This window comes from Chrysochloris asiatica, unplaced genomic scaffold (genome assembly GCF_000296735.1).
Source record: "Chrysochloris asiatica unplaced genomic scaffold, ChrAsi1.0 scaffold00388, whole genome shotgun sequence".
In the NCBI taxonomy this organism is placed as follows: Eukaryota; Metazoa; Chordata; class Mammalia; order Afrosoricida; family Chrysochloridae; genus Chrysochloris; species Chrysochloris asiatica.
In genome coordinates, this window is record NW_006408906.1 from 1,308,656 (window position 1) to 1,331,907 (window position 23,252).

The window sequence follows — 23,252 nt, forward strand, 5'->3', positions numbered from 1 at the left end:
CACTTGACTACTAATGTTGGGCAGTTTGACCCCATCATCCATAGGGTAGGATGGGGCAGTCTTCTATAAAGACTACAGCTTTAGGGCAGTTCTCCGCTTGTTGTTGTTGTTGTTATATGCCGTGGAGTCAATTCCGACTCAATAGCGACCCTGCACAGGGTTTCCAAGGCTGTTAATTTTTACGGGAGCAGAACGCCTCATTTTTCTCCCGCGGAGCAGCTGGTAGTTTCAAACTGCTGACTTTGTGGTTCGCAGCCCGATTCGTAACCACTACGCTACCAGAGCCCTTAGTTCTCCGCTACTCTGTTCTATAAGATCATTCTGAGTCACAGTCTTAATGACTGCAGGAGCTTATTAAATGGACTTGTGTTTTTGTTTGAATTTTTGTTGAATTTTGCAACTCTACTAGATACAAATTGATTCCTTGGGTATTTTGGGTTACCTTCAGACTTAATCAGATAGTCCTTCCCACATCATTTAATTTTAGATGGCTTAAGACTAGAATAGAACCATCTTTTGACTGAAGTTTAGTGTTTGATTTTAAACTGAATAACTTCTCTATCTATTAAGGACAACAAGACTGTCACTTTGTGAATATTCTGCAAATGAATTTGATCTGTAATTTTGTTTGCTCTTTTGGCGTACAGAATTTTTAATATTCTTATAATCTAGCCTGATCTAATCTAACTTCTGTGTTAGAATATTTTTTTTCTAATAAGCTCATAGGACTTTGCCACTTTGCCAAATGAAGTAGTGAAGCAATTTCTTATGAAAGCTTAATTTGTCCTCTTTTCTTTATTAACAGAAACCAGGAAATAAAAGAACTTGGTGAGCTTTCTCCACACTGGGACAACCTAAGGAAAAATGTCCTTAGTCACTGTGATCAAATGGTGAATATGTACCAAGACATTCTGACAGAACTGAGCAAGGAAACAGGTATGAAAGCAATTATTTTATTAACTCAATTGTATTTCAAGTATGTTATGTGAAAAGAAAAAAATATATAATCATTATAAAGTCAGAAGAGCCACAGATGAAAAATAATGAAGCAAAACTTTTTATTTTAACCTCTGTCACCTAGGAATCCAAAACAAGATAGAAGAAAAATAAACTTGTGCTATTGTATCATGTTATCTGTATAATAACAATTGTCTTCTTTTAAAAAAAAATTGAATTTCTGAGAATAAAGACATACTCATAAATATAGAATACTCATGAATTTATGATATGTTTATTTTTCTGAAATTCTTTAATTTTTTCTCTACCAAATGTATCATTCAACACATACAAACATCTATTATTTATTTTAAATGATTATTTATTTACTATAAACAATCTTTTTTCTTTTCTAAAATCCAGCCTCCTCTTTCAAATCAAGCAGCAGCAAAGGAGAGAAGACATTAGAATTTGTTCCAATAAATCTACACCTACAAAGAATGCAAGTGCACAGCCCACATTTGAAAGGTACTATATATTATTGTTTTTAAAATGGCCAGGTTAAGTTGTATGTACTTCTTTTAAAAGTGTGCCCACTGGCAGATTTTAAAAGTTTATCAGATATATAAAGATAAAGATGAAGCAATTGAAGCTGATAACGACATTAAATATGACAGAAGTGACTCTTTTATTTTTGCTGCTGTGTTTCTATGTAATACGTCAATGTGGCATCTCTTCCCTCTGAAAACAACAGAATCTGGTGATGTTATACTGAGTCGGGTATTTTGACGTTCTCAGTTATGAAAAAAATACTTTTCAGAGAGAAATGTGAGACATTCATATGCATACTAAATAGATTTCAGAGTGAATTATGATGTTGTCATTATTTTCTTATTATTCTCCATAATTCTTACCATTTCTCTATAAAATATATTTTAGAATATTCTTGTCATTTTTCTTTTCGTTTTACTTATTACTTTATCATTTTATACATATTGAAGGTGAGTGTATGTCCTAGTTTTTAAATGAAAGTTCTATATTGATTGTTGTCCCAACATAATTATTAATAGTGCCCCTACTTTCCTCTGAAAAGTCTATTTGTTTAAATGATAAATGCTATGATTACCTTAATACTATCTATCGGTCTTCTTGATGGCCCAAAATCACTTGATATCCTTCATGATAAGTACACCTATACACATAGACAGACACACACATGCATTTCTACAGATGCATTCTAATACACTAATTTCAACCATTAACAAAATACAGTGCTTACATATTTGGAAAAGTTAAACTGAAATCTCTTGTTCTGCTTTAGAATCATCTGAAGTTTTCTAATGAGAAAAATGAAACATTCACATGTTCTAAGTTTGTATATACGATTGATCTGTATACAATGAGCTGATGTACAATTTCAACTGTAAACAATCAGACTGATGTATAATTTTGTTATCTTTAGTAAATTTTACCACCTATGTGAAATTTCAACTTAGGTTCTTCAGATCTCAAAGTTTGTCAAATGAAAGAAATAAGAAAAAAATGAGATGCACCAAAATGCCAACTTCATGTTGTAATAGAAATTGAAAATTTGACTGAAATGTTAAGGTCTTATCACTTAATTCATTGATTTTGAGCATCATTTAAATTATCTGAGCTACAATGAGTTTTGTTTATTTGTTTTGGTAAAATAAGAAGGCTAATTTTTTTTTTAAGTTTCAGTAAATCAAAGTTTCTACTTGTTTGCATAACAAACATTTTGTAAATTTTGAATTGCAGTTAAATTTATTTAAGATTCATAGATAAATCTGAATGTTTACCTAAAATACAGAGAACATTTTGCAAGGTAATGATGCAAGTAAGATTGGTCAGCCCTTGGTATTTCATTGTATGTGCCTATATTTGTTTTTATTCACACCATTAGTAAATTATATCTATATACATTTGAGTAATATGTCTACTATATTGGACAGATAGCTTTGCAAATAATAGCAAACAGATTCATGAAACACTAGGCAAATAGCTATCTCTTAAACAAGTATCAGAACAGAACTAGTGCTGTCCTGCTTCACACTGACAAATGCAATAATCTCTAGTTAACTTTAAATACTACCACATCCAATAAGTTAATTTGTTATCCTTGTTCATTACTTAAATACATCAAATAAAATATCCATTGTATTGAAGATCTTAGCAACAACAACAAAACAAAACCCCACAAATTAAAAAGAGGTCTTCACTTCAATATATTTGAGTAAATCTTATTTTTCATAGAAGGAAAAATTAAAGTAGAGGCTATTCAAAGGACCCCTCCAACACTCATCTGTAAGTTTGTCATACTGTTGTGGTTTGCATACTGCTGTAATGTTGCGACTTGAATTTAGAGGCTATCTCAAGAACAGATTTGATACATTAGATATGAATGACCCAAAACCAAAAGAGGTGTAAGATAACATCAAGAATATCATACAGGAAGAAAGCAAAAGATCGTTAAAAAACAGGAAAGAAAAAAAACAAAAACAAAACTGGAGGTCAGAAGAGATTCTGAAGTTTGCTCTTGAGCATAGAGACATTAATGCAAACAGAAGAAGTCAAAGAACTCAATAGAAAGGCAACTCAAGAAAAGAAAGTAAGATATGATAATGAGAAGCGCAAAGACCTGGAGTTAGAAAACCAAAAAGGAAGAACACACTTAGAATTTCTTAAGCTGAAAGAGCTAAAGAAAAAAATTCAAGCTTTGACTTGCAATACTGAATGACTCTATGGGCAAGTCCCTGGAGTAGGACATCATGGTTGGTAAAGTAGAGGGTCAGCAAAAAAGAGGAAGATCCCCTTAAGGTGGATTGGCATGGTGAAAGCAGAAATGGACTCAAGCTAACAAACAATTGTGAGGCTGGTGCAGGACCAGGCAATGTTTTGTTCTGTGTACATAAGGTCACTATGAGTCAAAACTGACTTGACCTAACAACAGCAACAATATAGGTAAAATATTGAATGATGCAAAAAGCATCAAAAGAAGATGAAATAAATATACAGAGTCACTCTACCAAAAAGAAATGGTTGCTGTTTAAGCATTTGTAAGGTTAGCATATGTTCAAAAGCTGATGTTACTAGAAGAAGAAGTCAAAGCTACATCAAAGGCATTGGTGAAAAAAAGAGACTCCAGGAAGTGATGGAGTACAAATTGAAATCTTTCTAAAACCAGATACAGCACTACAAGTGATAACTCATATGTTCCAAGAAATTTAAGTCAGCTACCTGGCAAACCAAGTGGAAGAGATCCATGTTTGTGCACATTTCAAAGAGAGGTGACCCAACAGAATGAAGAAATCATCAAACAATATCAGTAATATAGCATGCAAGTTTTACTAAAGATTCTTAGAAAATGGTTGCAACAGTACATTCACAGAGAACTGCCAGAAATTCAAGACAGATTTAGGAGAGGACATGGAACGATTGATATCACTCCTGTGATCATAGGAATCTTGTATGAAAGATTGCTTTGTTGTGCATATGGTCACTGTGAATTAGAACTAACTGGATGGAACCTAACAACAACAACAAGAATTCAAAGGACCACAAAAAAAGTTTTGTGATCAGTTGGTAACATCAGAGTTGGTAGATCAAATTCACCAAAAGACACTTTGGAAGAAAGATTTAATGATCTGTTTGTGTGACAATTAAAGCCAAGAAAACACTGTTGAGCTCTATAAAACATGTGGTCATCATGATTCAGTTGGAATTGACTCAGTGAGAATCAGAGAATATCAGAAACATGTTTACATGTGCTTTATTGACTATACAAAGACTTTTGACTGTGTGACTCCTGACAAACTATGGATAACATTGCAAAAAAAAATGGGTAATCAGGAGCACTTAATTATGCTCATGAGGAACCAGTACATAGAACAAGAAGCAGTCATTCAAACAGACCAAAGGGATACAGAATGGTTTAAAATCAGGAAAGGTGTGTTCCAGGGTTGTATCCTTTCACTGTATTGATTCAATGTATGTGCTGAACAAATAATCTGAGACACTGGATTTTATGAAGAAGAATGTGGCATTAGAATTGGAGGAAGACTCATTAATTACCTGTGATATGCAGATGATACAGCCTTGCTTCCTGGAAGTAAGGAGGACTTCAAAGACCACAGCCTTCAATATGGATTACACTGCAATTTAAAGAAAACACAAATCCTCACTACTGGACTGATAAGCCACATTCATATAAATGGAGAAAAGATTGAAGTTGTCAAATAATTCATTTATAATTTGATTCACAATCAACACTCATGGAAGTAGCAGTCAAGAAGTCAATTTTGCCTTAGGCAAATCTGTTGCACAAGACCTTTTCAAACTTTTCAAAAACAAAGATATCATTTTGAGGACAAAGGTGTGCCTGCGGATCCATGGTGTTTTCAATTACCTCATAGGCACGTGAAAGTTGAACAATGAATAAGGAAAATCAGAGAAGAATCAATGTGTTTTAATTATGGTGTTGGAGAATTTCTAGGGATTGCCAGAAGAATAAACAAATCTGTGTTGAATGAAGTACAACAAGAATGCTCCTTAGAATTTAGGATGGCGAGACTTAGTCTCTCATGCTTTGGACATATCATCAGGAGAGACCAGCCCTAGAGAAGGACACCATGCTTGGTAAAGTGGAGGGTCAGAGAAAAAGAGAAAGACCCCAAGAAATGGATTGACACAGTAGCATGAGAATGGGGCAGGAATGGACAGTGTTTGGTTCTGTTGTGCATAACATCACTATAAGTTGGAACCAACCTGAAGACACCTAACAAAAACAAGACTTCAAAAGAATCCTAACACTAAGAAAACACTATTGATTCATTCTGCCCTATAAAATATGGGGTCGTCATGATCCAATTGGAATTGACTCAGTGAGAACCAGCAGCATCATTTAAAAAACAAAACAAAACAAAAAACTCAATCAGGTTAAAATAAGTACATAGCTCTGTGTCTTAGTATATATGCTCTCTTCTAGAATAAATTAACTACAATTATTAATTTTAAAGGTATAAAATTACACTGGTCAGGGATGAACATAGTACTTTAAATGTATATCATCCTCCATTAACTAAATAAAGAGAATGTGAAATAAGACCTCCATAATACATGTAGGTTTACCTCCTATCTTAACAGTAATCTAAGTGAAATTCAAGTCTAGAGAAGCCAAAAAAAAATCAACATACCTCTTCCAACATTAGGATAGTCGCAAATGAAAATTGTCAAATGTCAATTGCAAAATATTAAGAAATTTCACTATGGCAATATATTTGTGATTTCCTTTTTTTTTTTTTTAAATAAGCTTTTATCATCAGTTTTGAGTGTGACAGAAAGCATCTCAAATTTAAGGAGTGCACAGCTATACACAGTGTGTTCTTATTGGAGATCATCGGACAATCCATGGATACCTATAGCTAAAGTATAATGTTTCCTTTGCCTTAAATTTATGTCAATTCTGAAAATAATATCCAGCACTTATTTCCAGTTGTTTTCTTCACATCAACCTTTTGACTATCAAATTTTAGAATTTTAAAACTTCAATGAAAGTTTGTGAATACCTCGAATGTAAAAAGGCTCAAACTCTTTGAACTTCTACAAAATACGCACGAAGATCCTAGCTTTTTGAGAAGTGACTCTGAGTGATATAGCTAAGATCAAAGACACTAGAGGAAAACAAGAGTAGCAAGTGGAATTTATACTACCTTATCTCAATTCCAGGAGACATCACTCTCATTTCCCCATTTAAAAATCCAAACAAGATACCCCATTAATATCAAGAGGTCCTAGGTAGAGTCAATGTCTGGATGTAGCTAGAGCAAACAAAATCAATGTCTTGCTACACTACCAGAGCTCATTAGAGTAGAATACTACAATTACCATGGAATGGCAGAAGAGCAGACAAATCTGTGCTGAAAGTAGTACTGTCAGAATGTTCTTTAGAAGCCAGGAAAATGAGACTTCATCTCTTATACTTTAAACATGTTATCAAGAGGGACCAGTCCCTGATGAAGGACATCATGCATGGTAAATTGGATAGTCAGCAAAAAAGAGGAAGTCTTCCAGTGAGAAGAATTACCATAGCAACATCAACAATGAGGTCAAGCTTAGCAATGATAATAAGGCTGTATATTTTTCTGTTGTGTACACGGTCACTACGAGTTGGAAACTACCTGATGGCACCTAACAATAGCAACAGCATCAGTTTAAATAAGATAATTATTACAAATTAAAATAAAAGCACAAAACGAGCTTAATTACATGGTTGCTATTCTCTCCATGCACCAACAGTTAACAGCATTTACAGTTATTCACTTTAACCACTGCCTTTCTCCCTGTGTCTTCCTCCATCCCCATCTTTCCTCTGCCAACCTGCCTCTGGTTGTACATTGCATGCTCTGTCACCCATGTCAATGCATGTCTACTCTCTATCTAGCACATGTATCATTTCCTCCTCCCCCCAAAACCATCATAGATTGTTGCTTTACCAAGAAAATGCCCCTCCTTTTTTTGTTTCTCCTTGATGTACAAAACACACACACACAGGGATATATAATCATTTAAACATCCAAAGGGCACATTCTAGAAACCAGACTCCTAGCTGCCAGCACACAGCCCTTCTCATTCCATGAGTCTAGAATCTTCAGCTGCTCAGTCTCTCCATGCCATCATCTCTGCATCCATCTCTGCTGTCGCTGTGTCTCGGGATAGGATCCCAAGTTCAGCTCATGCTCTTCTCTCTTGAGGGTCCTGTGGTCCTCTGTTCCTGGAATGTGAGGTAAACTACTCCCCCTTTTGTTATACAACTTCTACTTTTACAATAGGAATACACAGAAGGAATACACAGAGTGACTGTACCAAAAGGAAATGGTTAGTGTTCAACCGTTTCAAGAGGCAGCATATGATCAAGATCCAATGATACTAAAGGAAGAAGACCAAGGTACATTGAAGGAATTGGCAAAGAACATGGCACCAGGAATTGATCAAATACAAATTGAAATCTTTCAAGAAAGTGAGGCAGCACTGGACTGGAGGCACTCACTCATCTACGTCAAAAAATTTGGAAGACAAATTTGGCTGACTGATAGGAAGAGATCTGAATGTGTGTCCATTCCAAAGAGAGGTAACCCAACGGAATACAGAAATTATTGGTTAATTTCTTTGATATCCCATGCAAGTAAAGTTTTACTAAAGGTAATGCTGATATGGCTGCAAGCATACATTGAAAGAGAACTTCTGGAAGTTCAAGCTGGATTCAGAAGAGGATGTGGAATGAGGGATATCATTGCTGATGTCTGATGGATCTTGGCTGAAAGCAGAGAATACCAGAAATATATTTACCTGTACTTTACTGAGTACATAAAGGCTTTTGACTGAGTGGATCATGACAAACTATGGACAACATTGCAAAGTATGAGTATTCCGGAACACTTAATTGTGCTCATCAAGAATCTGTACATGGACCAAGAGGCAGTTGTTCAAACAGAACATGGGAACACTAAATGGTTTAAAATTCAGAAAGGTGTATGACAGGGTTGCATTCTTTCACCATACTTATTCAACCTGTATGCTGAGCAAATAATCCTAGAAGCTGGGTTATATGAAGAAAAACGTGGCATCAGGATTGGAGGAAGACTCATTATAACAACCTGAGATAATGATACAACCTTGCTTACTGAAAGGGAAGAGGACTTAAAATATTTACTGATGAAGATTAAAGAGCAAAGCCTTTGGTATGGATTACATCTCAATGTAAAGAAAACAAAATCCTCACCACTGGATCACTAAACAACATTCATATCAATGGAGAAAAGATTGAAGCTGTCAAGGACTTCATTCTTCTTGGATCAACTATCAACACTCATAGAATCAGATGTCAAGAAATCAAATGACATATTGCATTAGGCAAATTTGCTTCAAAAGACCTTTTTAAAGTGTTGAAGACCAAAGATGTCAGTTTGAAGACTAATGTGTGCCTGACCCAAACCATGGTATTTTCAGTAACATACACATATGAAGGAGCTCTGGTAGAGTAGTGGTTATGAATTGGGCTGCGAACCTTAAGGTCAGCGGTTTGAAACTACCAGCTGCTCCGCAGAAGAAAGATGAGGCTTTCTACTCCTGTAAAGATTTACACCCTCGGAAACCCTGTACAGGGTCGCTATGGGTCGGAACCGACTCGACAGCACTTAACAACAACACATATGAAAGCTGGACAGTGAATAAGGAAGACTGTAGAAGAATTGATGCTTTTGAGTTATGGTGTTAGAGGAGAATATTGAAAGTACCATGGGCTGCCAAAAGAACCAACAGATCTATGTTGGAAGAAGTGCAGCCAGAGTGCTCCTTGGAGGCTAGGATGGCCAAACTTCATCTCTCACACTTAGGACATATTGTCAGGAGGGACCAGTTGCTGGAGAAGGATATCATGTTTGGTAAGGTGGAAGGTCAGAGAAAAAGAGGAAGATCCCCAGCAGGATGGGTTGGCCAAGTGGTGGCATCAATGGGCTCAAGCGTGGCAACAATTGTGAGGTTGGCCCAGGACTGGGCAATGTTTAGTTTTGTTGTCCTTAAGGTCTCTATCAATCAGTACTAACTCAATAGCACCTAACAACAACAGCCTTTACAGTTGTGACAAAACAATGATATGATAACAATTACTCACTATTGAAGCTATGAATCCTATCACAATCTCCTTTCACCAGACCCATGTAGACAAGATGAAAACTATCTTCCTCGGCACACTTTGTAATTAAACTCAATCTTGAGAGGCAGTTTATAGCCTTTATAGCTCCCTCCGCACTCCCAATTTTAGGTAGCCAATGTCTTTGTTGCCCATCCCTATCAACCATGTGTTCAGAGGGGTAAATTTGATCCTTGATATGAAGAATTTTTCCCTCTTGGTTAGTATTTTGAGCTACTACATCGATAAGTATAGGTCCAAGTTCATCAAATTGTAGCAATTTATACTTGCTTCTTTTATCAATTTTTTTTTTCTTCCTCTGGTTGAGTTCTGATCATCACACCATGGAAGCTAGATCAAATGGGTACTATCTACAAGTTTGGACATTCTTTTGTAACTCTCCTCACTTTATATCAGCTGTGCATTTCACTGTCAACAATATCCCCCTGTGGCTAGGTCCTTGTCCATGGGTTCAGAGGAATCCCCAAGCCTCACTACAGTCAGACCAACCAGCCCTTCTTCTTTTCTCTCTCATCTCAACGTTGAAGGGAGTCTATGGAACTCAGTCCATATCTTCATTGCTAGCTTTCCCCCATTTCTGTTCACAAGTAGACAAATATGGTCACCAGCCAGCAAGCTTACGTTCTTGCTTATGTGTTCCCTTTGAGTTTCATTCTTGGAGAGGGATTTGTCCTGATGCAACTTGTTTGCTTTCCTTGATAGCTCACTGGTGAACAACTTGCTTTTTCTTGTAGTAAACAATCAGACTGCCATTTTTGTCTTTGAATTTTTTCTTACTGGTCTTTCTTTCAATTCCGTTCTGTTTCTCCTCATTGATCCATGAGTACTAATAGTGAATGCATGTGAAATGAAGTGTCTATCTGATAGAGAATTTCAATCTTTTCTCCATTTATCATATTATTTATTGGTCCAGTTGTGAAGATTTTTATTTTCTTTATATTGAAGTACAATCCATACTGAAGGCTGTGGTCTTTGATCTTCATATGTAAGTATTTTAAGTCCTCTTTACTTCCAGCAAGCAAGGTTTTATCATCTGCATATCACAGATTGTTAATGAGTCTTTCTCCAGTCCTGATGCTATGCTCTTCTTCATATAATCCAACATCTATTTGCTGAGCATACAGAGAGAATAAGTTGGGTGAAAGAATATAATACAACCCTAGCACACACCTTTACTAATTTTAAATCATTTTTCTTTTTGAGTGACTGTTTCCTGGCCAATGTATACGTACCTCATGAACACAGTTAAGTGTTCTGAAATACCCATTCCCTACACTATTACCCATAGTTGGTTATGATCCACATAATCAAAAGTCTCTGCCTTTTCAATAAAGCACAAGTAAACATCTCTCTGTTATTTTCTGCTTTTAGCCAAGATCCATCTGATGTCAGCAAGGATATCCCTAGTGCCATGTTCTTATCTGAATCCAGCTTGAGCTTCTGGCAGTTCCCTCTCAATGTCGTGGTATTGCAACCATTTTTGAAATATCTTCAGCAAAATTTTACTTGCATGTGATATTATTGATAGTATTCAATGATTTCTGTTGGATCACCTTTCTTTAGAATGGGCACAAATATGGATCTTTTCCAATCAATTAGCCAGGTATCTGTCTTACAAATTTCTAGGCATAAATAAGTGAATGCCTCCAATGCTGTATAAGTTTGTTGAAATTTTTCAGTTTGTATTCCATCAATTCCCGGAGCCTTGCTGTTTGCCAAGTGCTCCTTATACTACTTCAGTGTATCTTGAACTTCTTCCTTTAGTACCTCTGGCTATTGATCATATGTTACTTCTTGAAATGGTTGAACTGATAATAAATGATATAATGATAATTTAGTGAAAAGATAAGGAAAGAAAGGAGCTGACCTAAAGAGACTTTGAAATATACTGTATACATAAAGCTAAAGGAAAAAAAAAAAAAAGATACAAATGTAATTTAGTTAAAAATTTAATTTTTCTAGTGTTGTTGTTTTTGTTAAGTGCTATCAAGTTAATTCAACTAATAGTGACCATGTATAGGATTTCTAAGGATGGGCTTATGGGTTTGAAGTACCAACCTTGCAGTTAGCAATTCAGTGCTCATCCTACAACTCCACATGACGCCCTTACAAAGGTCAAGTTTAGCAATTTTTAAAGTATTTATGAAATATCTCTTAGATAATGAGATGAATTTTCTCATTGTCAGAGAAAGAAGTTATAAAACAGAAAATAAGGAATTTAGTAGTAATGATTGAAGTCTGTTAGAACTTTTTTGATTGGTTGTTTATTTTTCATATAGATATCTCTAGATATGAATAGAGAGATAAGGAAATAAACATAAATGTGTATGTGGCACCAAACAACAACAACAAATGCACAAGTTATGTCCCCAGATGGCACAAATGGTTTGTACTTGTCTTCTATTCTAAAGGCTGGCTGTTTGAATTCATCCAGCAGTATCATAGAACATAGGCCTTGTGATCTGCTTCCATAAGCATTTGTTGTTGTTGTTGTTGTTGTATTGTTAATTGAAAATATAGGGAAAGGAAGTTCGATCTCATAAAAATCCAGTCAGCATTGCAGTTCATATCCTATAGCACTGGAAAATCCTATGGAATAATTTTACTCTGTAACACATAGTGTTGGACCTGACTCAGAATTGACTTACTGGAAACCAACAACAACATGTTCAAGTTAGAAATTATACATACTTTCCCCAGCTCAAGCTATTAAGAGGAACTGGAAGCAGTCACACCCCAGTAGCGATGCAAATACCAAACACCCAAACTTGATTTCTAATTACCATCCTCCAATAAAAAGGAGTCCTGGTTTGGCACTGTGGGTTAATGTGCCAGACTGCAAAGCCATTTGAACTGCAAGGTCGGTGGCTCAAGCTCACCAGCTTCTCCTTGGAAACCCTATACGGGATCGCTTTGGGTCGGAATTGACTTGATGACATTTAACAACAACAATAACAACAACAACAAAAAGAACCACGGATTCTTAAAAATACTATTTGATTCCAGGACAGGACAAGCACAGTAAACAATAAACTCATTATATTTTCTTTTTTGACATCAGAAAGTAAGGAATTGCTTCAAATGAACAAAACAAAACAAAAACAGAAAGAGTCATAAATAAAGAGCTGAGGTACCAACCTACAAGAGCTCCCAGTGGACAAACAAACTGGCATAATTTGAACAGCAACATAAAGACAGTAATCGGATACCAAACATACCAATGGAGAAGAGAATTATCTATGAGATCACAGGGATATAAATAAATAACTACATAAATAAATGAATGTAGGATGAGGGTCAACTTTTCATTTAAGAGAAGAGTTTCAATTAGTAAAATGTCGACAGAATTAGCCGAATAGAAAATCACCATTAGATTATAACTGTAAAAACTGCCTTAGGCAAAGTTCATTCATGAATACTGAAATTACTTCTTGAGTGTTTCAGTAGAAACAATGTTTATAAAGTCTTATAGTATCTTCCTCAAAATATTTAGCAATCATAAATGGAAAAGTAATAACTTTTCCATTTATGGAAAACAGACACCACTGTAACCAATGCATCAATGTTACCATTATATCCTTATATATCCACTAAGTACACCTTATGACATTATGCACTGAGAAGGGCATATCACCTCTGTGGGATCCTTCTCAAGAGTAGAAATCCACAACTGAATCATGAGAAAAGCCAAACTGAGAAAACATTCTGCAAAATAACTGGTCAGTACTCTTTAAAAATGTTCAGGTCATAAAAATGAAAGACAGAAACTGCTACAGATAAGAAGAAACTAAAAAGACATGATAACTAAATGCAATGTGGGATTTGGTCTATAACAGAAAGGTGTTAGTGTAAAAACAAATGTGAAGAAACTTTACAAGTTATTTAATTCTATGTTGTTGTTGTTATATGCCATGGAGTCGGTTCTGTCTCATAGCGACCCTACAGGGTTTTCGAGTCTGTAAATGTTTAAGGGAGCAGAAAGCCTCATTATCTCCCATGGAATAGCTGGTAGTTTCAAACTGCTGACCATGAGATTAGCAGCTCGATTTGTAACCACTACACTACCAGAGCGCCTTATTTAATGCTATAGTATCCAGGTAAATATCTTAATTTGGGGTAATTATTCAATGGGATAACAACATGAGACTGGGTGAAATGTATATGAAGGATTTGTTCTGATTTTATACTTAACCATTCTTTGATGGTTACCAGGGGTGGGGAAGAGGGGAGAGTAATTCACTGGTTAGAGGGTAGACATACATTAACTTAGGTGATGGGGAGGGCAAAAACAAAAGAAAAGGACAATATAGAAGGACACAAAGGGTGGCATAAAAATAATAAATATTGGTGAAGATGCAGGAAGGTATGCATGGGCTAAAGGGAATAGATGTCAATAGTGACATATACACAACCTTGGAAAAACAATGTTCTCTGTGTAGATACATGGATTGAGACTTAGGCTGAGTTGGTAAGGGAGGAAGTGTGGCATAAATACATTTTTATATCCTACAAATATATAAGTTTGAAAGGGAAAAAAAGAGATAGTTTTTGAAACTGCCCAGGGGTCATAGGGAAGGGAGAATAATTCACTGGCTAGAGGGTAGATACATGTTACCTCAGTGATAGGGAAGGCAATATACAAGAAGGGGAAAGGCAATATCTGAGAATAGGGAGGTTGACAGAAGAATGATGGTGACAGGTAAAGACACAAGGAAGTATACAAGGGCTAAAGGGGATAGAAGTAAATTGTGAAATATATATATACAATCTTGGAACAACAATGTTCTGTATATATATATATATATCCTACAGAGATATAAGAGTTTTAAAGGGGATATTGGTACATGAGTATTTACCTTTCCTGCAAACATAACCATAAATGTGGTGGAGTATACAGCAGACAAAATAATGAAAACTTCGTAGATATTTTCAAACATCTTAAGGCAATGACTTGCTGGGCCTGGAGACTCAGGCCATAGTCTCAGGGGACACCATGGTCAATTGGAATAACATAGTCCATAAAGACAATACAAGATTGGCCATCTCATGTGTAACTATTGTTCTCTTCATGTGCGGAAGAAAGAAGAGAGAAGAGAAATGAAGATGCTTGGAATCAATTAGTCCAACTATATTAATCCAACAGACTAATGGAGCATAGGCCTTGTGATCTGCTTCCATAAACATTTGTTGTCTCCATGACTCTGAGAACAGTAGAAGTAGATGGTGTCTAGCTACTGCTACAAACTGCTCTGAAAGGGATCACATTAGAGGGTCCCAGATAGACTGGCAGGATATGTGGAACAAAACTCATTTTTTTTTTTTTTTTAAAGACCAGATTTAATGGTCAGAAAGGCACTGGAGAAACCTGAGACTATGACCCTAGGGATGTAGGGAGAACAGCAGCACTAGCAAGGTATGCTCACTATGAATGCTGAATCAAAGGTGCAACATGTACTTATAGACAAAGTTGAGAAAGGTTGAGAGGGTGGGTAGAATGGAAATCGGAACCACAGGAAGGAAGCAGGATAACTGTTGTTCCATGGAGAAGATTGCAATTATTGAGGTAAAGCCAAGTGTGTTATTTGTTGAATATAAAACTGATGATCTTGTATGAAAACCTTCATTCAATCCAAACTAAAAAATTTTTTTAAAAGAAAGCTAAGGTCATGAAAAATGTGCAGTGAAAGCAAACAGATGATTTTACTTTCTGCTTTTGATACAAAATAAAATAATAATTTATCAATAATAAATATTTTAAAAGAAATTTTATATTTATTCATTTGTATGCAGCAAGGAGCCTTTGTACCACAGTGATTAAGCACTTGGCTGATAACATAAAGGTCAATACTTTGAACCTATTGGTTACTGTGTGGCAGAAAGACATGGAGGTCTGTTTTTGTAAAGATTTACAACATTGGAAACACTAAGGGGAAGTTCTATTCTGTTTCATAGGGTCTCTGTCATTTGGAATCAGTAGCAGTGGGTGTGTTTTTTTTTGTTTTGTTTTGTTTTTTTGGTTTGGTTTGTCTTTGGTTTGGTATTTAAATGTTGTATTCTTCTATTAAGAACAGTACATTCTGGTATAAGTGAAATCAATTACCCAAATATTTCAATTGATATTTTTCAGGTACCTGGTGGTGGTGATTGTGTGCCTCTGAGTTAGTTCTGATTTATAGTGACCCAGCGTAGAGTTTCCAGAGCTACAAATCTTTAGAGGAGTAGAAAGCCTAATCTTTCTCCCTTGAAGCAACTTATAGATTCTAACTGTTGACACTGTGCTTAGCAGCTCATCTTGTATTCCACTATACTACCAGGGCTCCTTTATCAAATACCTACAACATGTGTATTAACATGATTAGTATGTTTGTGGTAAGGAAGGACTGTGAAGTCAGAACCATTAAATGTATAATACCTGCATTTTAATTATTTAATATCTAGCAGAGAAAATAGAAGAATTATTGAATTTAAATTATTTTATGTAATTTAGAAAGTGTTTGATGCTATGATAAAGATACAAACCCAGAGTTATGAAGATAGTGTGGCAGATTTTTACATTACTAAATATAAGCTTGGAGTCCTGGTGTGGTGCTGTGGGTTAATGCGCCTGACTGTAAAGTCATTTGAACTGCAAGGTCGGTGGTTGAAGTTCACAAGAGGCTCCTTAGAAAACCTTTACAGGGTCACTATGAGTCAGAACCGACTCGACGGCACTTAACAACAACAACAACAAATATAAGTTTACCTATATGATCCAACAATACCACTTCTAATACTTATTCAAGTGAATTAAACATATATCTACATTAACAACTATAGCAACTTGATTCATAATTGCCAAAAATTAGAAGCAACAAAAATTTTCTTTAATAGATGAATGGATAAAGAAACTATGATACATCCACATTGTTGCTGTTGTTAATTATTGCTAAGTCAGTTCCAAGTCATGGTGACCCTGTATAGAGTTTCTGAGGCCATAAATCTTTGTGAGAGCAGAAAGCCTCCCTTTCTCCTGCAGAGCTATTGGGCTCAAACTGCTGACCTTGTTGTACACAATCCAGTGCTTATCCTATAGAGTCACTATGCACCCCTGATGTACATCCATATGTTGTTGTTAAGTGTCATTGAGTCGGTTCTGACCCATAGCGACCCTGTACAGTGTTTCCAGGGAGCAGCTGGTATGCTTGAACTGCCGACCTTGCAGTTCAAATGGCTTTGCACTCTGGCACATTAACCCACAGTGCCACACCAGGACTCCATACATCCATATTTGTTGTTGTTGTTATGTGCCGTGGAGTCGGAACCGACTCATAGCGACCCTGTACAGGGTTTCCGAGGGTGTAAATCTTTAGTGGAGTATTAATCAGCAATAATAAAATAAAATTTAAAAAGCAGAAGAAATAAGCTGTTAAGCTATGAAAAGACATTGAGGAACTGTGTATGCATAATGCTCAGTGAAAGAAGCCAATCTGAAAAAATTACATACTGTATGATTTCAGTTATATGACATTCTGAAAAAGGTAAAATTAGGAAGACAGTAAAATCATCATTGGATTTCGATGGATTGATGATCAGAAGTCTACTAAGGACGATAAAGAAATTTGATACAGGAAGCAAGTGTAAATTGCTACAATTTGATGAACTTGACCTTTACTTATGGATGTAATAGTTAAAATACCAACCAAGAGGGATGGAGTCTTCATATCAAAGATCAAGCCTATCCCTTCTGTACACAGGATTCATCAGGACGGGCAACTTAGACATTGGCTATCTAAAATGGGGGTGGCTATAAAGGCACGAAGTGACTGGCTTACAAGTTTTCAAAAGGGAGTTTAGTTTCAGAGCAAGAGGGACGAAGATGGAATCCCCAGTGGAATAGTTTTCATCTTGTCTAGATGTGTATGGTGAAAGGAGAAGGGGATAATAATTTTTTTTGTTATAATATTTATGCATGACTAATTGTGATTGTCACTACTGTAAAGGCAAATGTTATTTAACAAAAATGGGAGAGCAGTTAATCTTGCATTCTAGGAACAGAGGACACTAGGACCATCAAGAGGGAAAAAGAGGAATGGACTATGAGATCCTAGCCAGAGAAGCAGTGATAGCACAGATAGAGGCAGAGGTAATGGCATGGAGAAATAAAACAGCTAAGGACTCTAGACTCAGGGAACGAAAAAGACTGAGCATGAGACTGGCTTGTAAAATTTGCCCTTTGGCTGTTTAAATGACTATATATTTAAACAGCAAATACTGTTGGTTGATGGTGCATGGAAAGGATTGCAATCATGGCAATGAAGCAAAAATGTGATTATTGTTGTTGTTAAGTGCTGTCGAGTTGGTTCCAACCTATAGTGACCCCATAAAGTATTTCTGAGGCTGTATGTAAATCTTTACGGGAGCAGAAAGACTCATCTTTTTCCTGTGGAACCACTGGTAGTATCAAACTGCTGACCTTGAGGTTAGCAGCCTAACTCATAACCACCACACTACCAGAGCTCCTTAAAATGTGATTGCAAAACCAATTTTCTGCAATATAAACTATCACTTAATTCATAATAAAACTTTAAAAAGCACAGCAACAATATATTAAAAACAAACAAACAAACAAAAAAAAAACCATCAGGATGGCCAGGGGTTTGCATCAGGAAAGAATAGTTGGACTACAAAGCAATTTTAAGGTGATGAAACTATTTTGTGTGATATTGCAATAGTAAATTGTATAACATCACATATTTGAACTCTGGTAGCTTAGTGGTTTACGTGTTGCATTTCTAACCACAAGGTCAGCAGTTCAAATCTATCATCTGGTCCCTGGATAACCAATGTAAGGTTACTATGAGTTGGAGTTGATTTGACTTGAGCCACCCGACAACAATATATATTTGTTAAAGCCCATACCTGTTGCCAGTAAGTCAATTCCAACTCATAGTGACACTATAGGACAGAATAGAATTATGCCATAGGGTTTCCAAGACTATACTTTTTATGGAAGCAGGCTGCTACTGCCCATTGGCTAGTGGGTCCAAACCCCTGACCTTCTGGTTAACAGCCAAGAGATTTACTACTGCATCATCAGGGTTCCTATTAAGGACTCACAGGACTGTACAGCACAAGGAATGAACCCTAATGTAAACTGTAGGCTTTATTTAATAACAATTTGTCAATATTATATCATCATTTGGTACCTATGTTTCAGACCAATACATGATACTAATGTTAGGAAACTGTGTGTGTGTGCTGGGTTTGTGGGTAAGTTCTTATGTGGGAATTTTCTATACTTACTGTTAAAATATTCTTTCAATCTAAATTTTCTTTAAAAATAAAGCCTATAAAAAAACAACCACCTAAAATGAACGAGTTCATCAATAAAAAATAAATAAAACAATAAAGATATAGCTTTGGAAATTAAATGTCTTACAGTGCATGAGGAATCTGTATCTGGACCAAGAAGCAGTTGTTCAAACAGAACATGGAAACACTGAATGTTTTAAAATTAAGAAAAGTGTGTGACAAGGTTGTATTTTTTTCACTATACTTATTCAAACTCTATGCTGAGCAAATAATACACGAGAAGCTGGGTTCTCTGAAGAAAAACGTGGCATCAGGATTGGAGAAAGACTCATTAACAACCTGCGATATGCAGATGATACAACCTTGCTTGCTGAAAGTGAAGAGGACCTGAAACATTTACTGATGAAGATCAAAGAGCACAACCTTTGGTATGGATTACATCTCAATATCAATAAAACAAACATCCTCAGTACTGGACCAATAAACAACATTGTTATTAATGGAGAAAAGATTGAAGTTATCAAGGACTTCATTCTTCTTGGATCAACTATCAACACTCACGGAAGCAGCAGCCAAAAGATCAGACGACATATTGCATTAGGCAAATTTGCTGCACAAGAACTTTTTAAAGTGTTGAAGAGCAGAGATGTCAGCTTGAGGGCTAAGGTGAGCCTGACCCAAGCCATGATATTTTCAATAACCTCATATGCATGCTAAAGCTGGACAGCGAATAAGGAAGACCGTAGAATAATTGATTCCTTTGAATTATGGTGTTGGAGGAGAATACTGAAAGTGCCATGGACTGCCAAAAGAACCAATAGATTTGTTTTGGAAGAAGTACAGCCAGAGTGCTCCTTAGAGGCCAAGATGGCTAAACTTCGTCTCTCATACTTTGGACATATTGTCAGGAGGGAACAGTCACTGGAGAAGGATATCATGTTTGGTAAGATGGAGGGTCAGAGAAAAAGAGGAAGATCCCTAATGAGATGGATTGGCCAAGTGGCAGCATTGATGGACTGAAGTATGGCAAGTTGAGAGGTTGGCCCAGGATCGGACATTGTTTTGTTCTGCTGTGCATAAGGTTGCTATGAGTCAGTGCTGACTCGATGGCAACTAACAACAACAATATAGTGCTGTGGGTTCATGTCCTGGACTGCAAAGTCTCTTTGAACTGCAAGGTCAGTGGTTCAAACTCACCAGCTGCTCCTCAGAAACCGTATACAGGGTCGCTGTGGGTCAGAATCAACTTGACAGCCCTTAAGAACAACAACATTCATAACTTTAGATTTCTCTACTATAGCTGGATTTAAGGAATTTATACTCTTGCATTTAGCACTAAAAATAAATGAGCAGCTCTTACTGCGAGGAGGGGAGCATTGTCAGACAGCTTGTTTCTCTTCCTTCACCTAGTTCTTCAAAATCTCCTGATTCCTTCATGTTGCTAATGTTGGTGTTAAGTTCTGTCCAATTGATTCTGACTCATGTTGATATTATTAAGTGCCATCAAATGGTTCTAACTCTTAGGGTTTTTGAGGAGTGGCTGGTTGGTATGACCCACTGACCTGATGGGCAGCAGTCCAGGGTTTATCCTACAGTACCACACTAGGACTCCTGTTGGGGACATGAAAATATAGCACAGAATTTCTCATAACACTACTGATGGAACTGTATTGTTAATACAGCTTTTTTGGAGAGCAATTTGTCCATAGTCACCAGAATCCACAGTATCCACATTCTTTGACTGAGAAATACTTCTTCTAATCTATCCTGAGATTGTTACCATGACTGCACAAATCTACATAATCAAAGGTTAACCTATTGCTATCAAGTCAACTCCGACACATAGTGAAGTTACAAAACAGAGTAAAATTGTCCCCTCTGGTTTTCAATGCTGTAATCTTTACAAAAGCAGATTGCCACATATTTTTCCTTCAGAGCAGCTGGTAGTTTAAAGAATCATTATTGTAGCATTGTATAAAATATTAAAAATTGAAAATGTTCAATTATAGGAGAATTGTTCAATACATTACAGCTCTTCTACTGAGTGGAATATCACACAGTTATTAAGAGTAAACTAAATTCATATACATGGTTGGTGAAAGATATATATGATGTATTGTTATATCAAAACAGGAAGTATCAGAGTAGTCAACATACATGTCTTTAGAATTACTGCATTTGAACCTGTGTGTGTGTGTGTATTATGTGCAGAACTTAACATGAACTAGGAGTCCTTGTGTGGTGCTGTAAGATAAGCATGCAACCCAGATGTCAGCAGTTAACAACAACAAAGAGTTAATAACAAGCAGAGTTGTGTAGTTGTTTAGTGCTGTCCAGTTGGTTTCTACTCAGAGTGACCCTGTACAGGATTTCCTAGCTTTAAATCATGGGGGAGCAAAAAGCCTCATTTTTCTCTCTCAGAGAGGCTGCCGGGTTTTGAGCCTAGGACCCTGTAGAGCACAGTACAGTGCTTATTGTATGGAGCCATGTAGCTCTCCCCACCCCCACCAAAAACAAAAAAGTTGACTGGGATTAGGTAAATAGCCTTGCTGCCTCACTTCCTGTTTCTGTTACCAATCAACTCACAGGAATTCTCCTGGACTTCTAGCAAGGAGTCACAGATCCCCGCGAGGTGTCCGGGACACAAGACACAGGCACAACAACATAAATGCAAGAAAGCAAGTTGAATGTAAATGGAAAGTGCACTCAATTGGCCAGCAGGTCAATCTCTAAAAGTCACTGGGACAGATCTCCTGCACAACTTGGTCTAAGGGGATTTATGCTTTAAAAAAGCCCATGATTGATGTTCTGGTAATCCCTTAATCTGCTCATCTTGTTGCTTCACCTGTGGCCATCCCACGCCTTGACCCATTGACACGTTTCTTATCTAGTCCTCTCTTTGCTTCACATGTGGTGGGCATACCACAGGTCAGGGGTGAGGGTGTGACTGTACCTCTTTCCTCACATCCCTGCCCCTGTTCTATCATGTCCACCAGTCCTTCTCTGGAACAGTTTATCTGCTTTTCGTGATTTTCTTACTTAAAATAACATACAAGCCATCAAATTTCCTTTTTAAATATTAATATAGCAGGCACTCCCTAAATAACATTTGAAAAATGCTACTTTTCAAAACAGCATTTTTAACTAAAATATTTATTATTCAGAATTAATTTCCTCTACAAAACATCATTGTACAGTGATCAGATTCTTAGACTAGCTAACAAAATTCTACTAAACACAAAACTTACTCCCATAAATTAAAAATATTAGTAATTTAGAAACCAAGACAAAACAAAAAGACTCTTTATTCTATGTTTTCTGTATTGATCGTATTTGTGGGAAACCATTCATTCACACAACTATTTCGGACTTACTTCCGGAGAACCTGCTGTTCCTGGCGCTGTTGATTGAGGGAGAATCCTGATGAATGCCCTTCATGGAGATGGCCCTGCAATGTGGAGCTTACCATTTAGGAAGTCAAACTTTACATGATCCAGTGCAATTCACACAGAGGTGTGGAGGCCTATGAGTACACATACTAGTTGTGAATCCAAGAAACTCTTGTTAGAAGGGCATCAGTAACCGAGATATGATCCTTGAGGACTGGTCAGCAAAGAACACAGTAAGAGTTGCTGGGAAGATTGGCACAGAGTAGAAGACTTCCTGGTCATGGTATGGAATTTGGGGTCCAATCAGGGAGTGGGAAGCATCTGAAGGATTTAAAACAAGAGGTATTATGTTCTCAGATTCCTACTTATAAATGGTCACCTGGCCACCCAGGGGAGGAGGTGAGGAGGTGTCCAGAGTAGATGAATATTACAGGATAGTTCTCTGTCCAACTATTAGCAATCTTATATAGAGTTTATGAGGAACATCTGAACATTGATTTCTTGACTGTTGCTTTCATGAGTGTTGATTGTGGATCAAAGCAAAATGAAACTTTTAACAACTTCAAACTTTTCTCCATTTATCATGATGTAGCACTATAAGATAAGCACTGGACTGTGAACCACAGGGTCAGCAGTTCAAACCCACCAGCTGATCCTTGGAAACCTTACACGGGGTTACTAAAAGTTAGAACTGACTCGACAGTACTTAACCACAACAACAGATTTTTGGTTCAGTTGAAAGGATTTTTAAGTATTTTAAGTTCTTATCACTTTCAGCTCTGGTAGCGTAGTGGTTACAAATCGAGCTGTAAACCTTAAGGTCAGTGGTTCGAAACTACCAGCCGCTCCGCGGGAGAAAGATGAGGCTTTCTACTCCTGTAAAGATTTACACCCTCGGAAACCCTGTA

The 23,252-nt window shown here is 36.6% G+C and overlaps 1 protein-coding gene across 1 annotated transcript in view; it reads left to right on the forward strand.

The window, feature by feature from the left end:
• Positions 1-23,252, forward strand: part of INPP4B (inositol polyphosphate-4-phosphatase, type II, 105kDa) — a 713,554-nt gene that overhangs the window by 387,605 nt on the left and 302,697 nt on the right. The window contains exons 10-11 of the mRNA XM_006876519.1: positions 806-936; positions 1,360-1,464. Coding sequence (XP_006876581.1) covers positions 806-936; positions 1,360-1,464 — 236 coding nt within the window. The remainder of the gene's footprint in view (positions 1-805; positions 937-1,359; positions 1,465-23,252) is intronic.